This window comes from Ambystoma mexicanum, chromosome 2q (genome assembly GCF_040938575.1).
Source record: "Ambystoma mexicanum isolate Mex_15411 chromosome 2q, UKY_AmexF1_1, whole genome shotgun sequence".
Lineage (NCBI taxonomy): Eukaryota > Metazoa > Chordata > Amphibia > Caudata > Ambystomatidae > Ambystoma > Ambystoma mexicanum.
This window is the reverse complement of record NC_090924.1, coordinates 450,259,773-450,265,772: the sequence shown is the minus strand read 5'-3', so window position 1 is coordinate 450,265,772 and position 6,000 is coordinate 450,259,773. Positions and strand designations below refer to the sequence as shown.

At 38.9% G+C, this 6,000-nt stretch overlaps 1 protein-coding gene across 1 annotated transcript in view; it reads right to left on the bottom strand.

Annotated features, from left to right (window-relative positions):
* Positions 1 to 209: 209 nt before the first annotated feature.
* Positions 210 to 6,000, bottom strand: part of LOC138568759 (uncharacterized) — a 149,438-nt gene continuing 143,647 nt past the window's right edge. Inside the window, exons 67-79 of the mRNA XM_069646542.1 lie at positions 5,880 to 5,998; positions 5,176 to 5,372; positions 4,899 to 5,082; positions 4,643 to 4,808; positions 4,239 to 4,363; positions 3,836 to 4,144; positions 3,486 to 3,689; positions 3,277 to 3,402; positions 2,841 to 3,011; positions 2,651 to 2,755; positions 2,350 to 2,445; positions 1,448 to 1,582; positions 210 to 357 (exon numbers count right to left, since the gene is read on the bottom strand). Of these exons, the coding sequence (XP_069502643.1) occupies positions 337 to 357; positions 1,448 to 1,582; positions 2,350 to 2,445; positions 2,651 to 2,755; positions 2,841 to 3,011; positions 3,277 to 3,402; positions 3,486 to 3,689; positions 3,836 to 4,144; positions 4,239 to 4,363; positions 4,643 to 4,808; positions 4,899 to 5,082; positions 5,176 to 5,372; positions 5,880 to 5,998 (1,958 nt within the window). The 3' untranslated portion in view covers positions 210 to 336. The remainder of the gene's footprint in view (positions 358 to 1,447; positions 1,583 to 2,349; positions 2,446 to 2,650; positions 2,756 to 2,840; positions 3,012 to 3,276; positions 3,403 to 3,485; positions 3,690 to 3,835; positions 4,145 to 4,238; positions 4,364 to 4,642; positions 4,809 to 4,898; positions 5,083 to 5,175; positions 5,373 to 5,879; positions 5,999 to 6,000) is intronic.

Here is a 6,000-nt window from a genome sequence, read left to right as displayed (position 1 = left end):
TTCTCACACAGGTATGTGTCAAATGTAGGTTATATCTTAGGTATGGTAACTATACCAGTCACACGATGGCCTTATTGGGGTATTTGAGGCTGCGCCTGACAAATGAATGCCAAAACCTGTAGCCATTTCCAATGTTTGTTTTTTTAAATAATGGTATTAAATAAAATAAGAACATTCTGTTGGACAATATGTAAAACACAAGCTTCTAAGAAGTTTCAGGTTTTTATTTTACAGTGGATTTGTAAAAAATATACAAATAGATCAATATGTTCAGAGAAGTCTGGCAAATTCACATTTTGCAAATTTCAGCTCGTTCTCTTGTTTGTTGGTGCATTTTCACTCTTCGCTCTCTGCTTTCTGCAATATAAAGAATATAGATAGTTATTTAAGTATAGCTAATGCAAAGGGAATCACAGTTAGTCATTACCGACGTTACTTACAGAGACATTTCTTAGTTCTTATAGTATCCTTCCCCTTTTATGTCAATATATAAAATGCATTTCCCACTAGCAGCTTAGACTGTGTCTCGGTTCAGATTCTAGGAAGCACATGTCATTCTGCATGCGCATATCCTTTTATTGGTCATGTATGTCTACTTCACTTGCTCTTTAACGTAGGCCTCACTCCCAAGGAACCAAAGGGGTCCTCAAAGCTTGCTCGTACATGAGAAATCAGGTTCCCTGTTTCTATGTCATAAAGCACTGGGAGGGATTGCATCTGCATAGCTCCTTGTCAGATTATCTGTTTGATGTAATAAAACCAAGGCCTACAATTGCTTAACTATTAACTGTCGTTTTCTTGTGGGTTTCCCTGTAGTGGTGCTTTACTGTTGCAGCTTTTCCAATGCTAAACTGTCTTCCTATATGGAGGGAAGCAAGACCATGGCAGTTTCTACACAACACTCATTCTGCCATCCATTCTCCAAGGATATTCCCATTTCAGGGTGCAGTTGCTCTAGTATTGTTTGTCTTTAACACTTGAAGATGTGTTAATTGGCCACCTCCTTTGTGGCTCTGGAAGCTGCTATGTTCCTATAAGCTCAAAGGGGAGCACATTCAAGAGAACCACAATGTATTCATTTGTTCTGATCTGCCATGTAAATTAATGACCCTTATTGGAAACACCAGAATGGCAATGAAGGGTTTCCTGGACCCGAAGTCTTGTTCATGAGACCTAGGATAATTCTCTCAAATGCATCTTTACTTTTTGAGATTAAGTTTAAAAATCCCTCACTTAGCTTTGGAGGTACATTTTGAATTCCCTGGTTTACTGCCTGTACAGGCTATTGCACTCATATGGCTGAAAATCATTTATGTTTTCTAAAGCTGAGAGATACATTTTTTTGACAACTATTTCCAATGCCAATAATCTCTAAACAAAAGGTATGCACTGCTGAGAACTAAAGTCACCATCTTGCAAATAGATCTGTATGTATATTCATCCTTACCTTGCCACCAACATCACGGCTCTTTGTTCTAAGTTTATTCACTTGTGATTCTGCAATGTCTGCCCTTTCCTCAGCTTCCTCAAGCTCGTGCTGCACTTTTCTGAATCTGGACAGGTGTGAATTGGCTTGTTCCTCCTAGATTGAAAAAGAAATGGTGTATAGTTTACATTCCCAATACTTATAAATACAATACTAGTGCATTCTTTTAACGTAAAATGAGTGGTCAAAGTGGGCAGGGGCGGTTGAGAGTGGTGCATCTCAACTTTTTTAAAATTAAGTTTTACCGTTCCTATACTTTTATGTTAAAAAGAAAATGGTCCGTAAATGGTTTCGTTTTTAAAATAAAAGTGTATGTAAAGGTTGAAACTTGCCCTTCAGCGCACTCCACTGAACGTTCCCTTAACCAGCATGCGTATTTGTTTAGGGGTTTGTATGGCGCGTAGGAGGGTGTGTGGCAATGGGGGTTGTGGGGAGTGGGGACCAGACAGCAGGGAACATAGTTCCACTACTTCTTTTCGTGCACTTCGACCACTGCAAAAAAATGAGAGATTAAACGGTTTGAGTAATGTACAGACTGAAGTAATAGACACAACTTGTACTCCGAAAAACCGATTCCATGGTCTACAAGCTTCCACTTTCCTTATTCTAGACGAGAGAGACGAGCATTAAGCTAAACAATGAGACGTTCATTTAAATATTGCTGAGTGTGATTACTATCGTATGGACTCAGGATAAATGGCATGCTGATTAAGTTAAAGGGCCAAGCACATGAACTATTTCCTATTGGTTTTGAAGTTCCAACTGTTGTTATAGGCGCATATATCACTTATAAAGCCACTTCACAAACAACCACAGTCTTTCATTTAGCAAGACCAAATACCAACAGAACAGTTTGTGCTTACAGTTTCTTCTGCTTGTCTCTTATAGGCTTTAACCTTCAGCTGCAGTTTGTCTGCGAGATCCTGCAGTCTCAGGACATTTTTCTTATCTTCCTCTGACTAGAACAACGACCACATAAATATACATAAGATCAGTAAAATATATTGACTTTTTCCATTGCTGAAACGTTATGATTTACTTGCTAAGACACAACTGGTATTGGACAGAATGTTATGTTTCTTTACAAGCCGATCCAAAGGCATGTTTGGATCTATATTTCTTAGCAAAACATGTCTATTCACATCCAGACACATAAAAGCACACCTGATAGGTTAGTTCTTTAACTCGTCTTTCGTATTTGCGAACACCCTTAATTGCTTCCACTCCACGTTTTTGCTCAGATTCAAGTTCATTTTCGAGCTCGTGTACCTAAGAGGTGATTTGATAAAAATATAGAATTATGAGGATGATGAACACAAATCATGTCAGTGCGAATGTTCAGATTGTAACTCACCCTGCTCTCCAGTTTCTGGAGCTGCTTCTTGCCTCCCTTCATTGCGAGCTGTTCAGCCTCATCCAGGCGATGCTGCAGGTCCTTCACGGTCTGCTCCAGGTTCTTCTTCATCCTCTCAAGATGGGCGCTTGTGTCCTGTTCTTTCTTCAGCTCTTCAGCCATCATGGCAGCCTGTGAAAAGAATACTTGTATCTCAGATTGGAAAAATATTTGTTTTGAGAAAAGGTTGAATTTATGCTTCATGTCCGCTCTAGTGAGCTGCAGAATTCATCATCTGTTTCACGATAGTTTGGTGGATGTTTCTTAACTATGTTTTCAGAACTAATGTTGGAGTATTGAATACTGTGTTGGGCACTTTGGATAAATATCTGTCTCACTCCAATTGAGGCTACCTTTTATAATATATTTAATAATTTCTCTTGAACAAGATACTTACATCGGTGATGGCCTTCTTGGCTTTCTCTTCAGCATTCCTAGCTTCTTGGATCGCTTCCTCCACTTCACCTTGGAGTTGGGAGCTGTCACTCTCAAGCTTCTTCTTGGTGTTGATAAGACTGGTATTCTAAGGGTGAAGCACATATATTTTCACAACCAAATCGCGTTTATAGTGCAAAAGCAACGTATTTACTTTAAATGGATTTGTACCTGAGAATGCAGAAGTTGCAGACGTTCACTTGCATCAAGAAGTTCTTGTTCAGCAACTTTGCGAGATCTTTCTGTCTGTTCAAGGGCAGCCCTCATCTCTTCGATTTCTGCCTGCTGAAGGTTGTTCCTGCGCTCAATGACAGCCACTTGTTCTTTTAGGTCATCTTGTCCTCGAGTAGCATCATCAAGATGGAGTTGGGCATCCTTTTTGGGGAAAGAACATATTTTATGCATTAATTACCGTCTCAACTATTCAACTATTTTAGTTTACTTCATTGTAGTTTTGAATCCTTGACATTGAATGTTATATAGAGAAGTCTGGCACCTCGAATTGGATAAAATAACAGTACCTTCAGTTGACCTTGTACATTTCTGAGGTGTTTTTGTGCTTCTGCGGCTTGGCGGTTCGCATGACTGAGCTGGATCTCTATTTCATTTAGATCTCCTTCCATTTTCTTCTTCAGCCTCAGAGCATCATTCCTGCTCCTGATTTCAGAATCTAATGTACCTTGAAGTGAATCCACAGCTCTCTGGTTGTTCCTCTTCAGCTGCTCAATTTCCTCATCTTTTTCAGCAATCTTCCTGTCTACCTCAGATTTTATCTGGTTCAGCTCAAGTTGGGTGCGCAGAATCTTTGCTTCTTCATGTTCCAGAGATCCCTTTTGTAAAACAAAGTTAAAGATAATTTCAAAATGTTGTAAAACAGTAAATGTAATGCAGCATATTAAGCACCATAAGTGATTGTTTACATACTTCAGCTTCTTCTAAGGCAGCCTGGAAATCACTCTTTTCTTGTTCAACCTGCTTTTTGGCTTTTTCCAGTTCATGAATACACTTCCCAGTCTCTCCTATTTGTTCAGTAAGATCTGAGATCTCCTCTAGAAGAAAATGTTTTAGATACTTGAGTACAACACAATAGTTATGTTCATGATGGGCAAACCCAAAATAAAACCCAGTGTTGCTTGATAAAAGCAGTGACAATAAAACCATTTTGTTTCCTGTAAATGAAAAGTAGTATTGCTTGAAAAACAAAACAGATACTTTTATAATTGTTTTAGGTGGATATTATTCAATGATATTATTCAATGCAGAAAAGTCCTCCATTCCTGTAGGCCTCCTTTGTTAGATTAATTTGAAGTAGAACTGAGCACACTTACGTTGCAGGTTCTTGTTTTCACGTTTCAGGGTTTCAAGATGGTCCAGTGACTCCTCATATGCATTCTTCATCTTGAAGATTTCGGTGCTCAAGGAACGTGCATCCTTCTGCGATGCATCCAATTCAGCCTGAGCTTCTTCATACTTCTGCTTCCATTCAGCTAGAACCTTTTGAAAAACAAGAATTGTAAAAACATAAGTCCTCTTGGCTGAGGAATGTGAAATATCTTCTATAAAGCATTGTGCCTGGTTGTTTACCTTATCAAAGTTCCTCTGCTTTTTGTCAAGGGATGCAGCAGCACTGTTGGCTCGTTCAACATCAATCATGAGGTCCTCCACTTCAGCTTGTAGCCTCTGCTTGGTCTTTTCAAGTGAAGCGCACTTGGAATTGACAGCCTCCACCTGTTCTTCAGCATCCTGCAGTCTTTGAGCAAGCTTTTTCCTGTAATTATTGAACAAATGTTGATTCTGATTATTTTCATACACTCTACAATTAATTCAGCAATGATCATATTATTTATAGCCCATGACATACTTAGCCTCTTCCAGTTCCTCAGTGCGCTGAATGGCATCGGTTTCATACTTGGTCCTCCATTGAGCAACTTCCCCATTGGCTTTGGACATAGCACGTTGGAGCTCGGCCTTGCCTTCTTGTTCCTCGTCATATTGCTCACGGAGCAAATCACAATCATGTCTGGCAGATTGCAAGGCATGTGCCAGGGCATTCTTTGCCTGTTGCCAGATGAAGATGTAAAAACATCAGATACTATTATGTTTTGAGTCATGGTTACTATTATACTAATATATGGTCTCTAAATTACTTCCAGGTTGTTTTCTTTTTTTAAGGTATTTTTAACATTATGAAGTTCATCCCCTGGTAGTGTGTCCTTGTCATTTTATTGATGATTTATGACAGAGTGTGGCCATTTATATGGTGCACACTGTTGACTGATCCGATGCTATAATTGTAAAATAAATAATGAGTGGATGTTATATACTAAGTTTCTCACCTCTAGAAAGTCTTTGAATAAAAATACTGGGCTAAGATAGATACGAAGTCTGTGCTCTACACCAAGAGAAATTGCCCATGTATGTGATACTGCAGTGTTTCTTACTGGTCTCTCAGGGTAGTCACCGTCATTTTTCATTTCAATTTGTAGATTTGTTTTCCTATGTAGCTTTGATTTTAAATATAATTATTCAGTTTAGATACAAGAAGATAAACTAGCAAATCTTTACCTTTGTTTCCTCTTCGAGTTGCCTCTTCAGTTCCTCTGTTTGTTGAGTAAAAGCTTGTTTTCCTCTGGTCAATTGGGAAATCAAGGATTCTTTCTCTTCTAGTTGCCGAGAGAGCTCACCT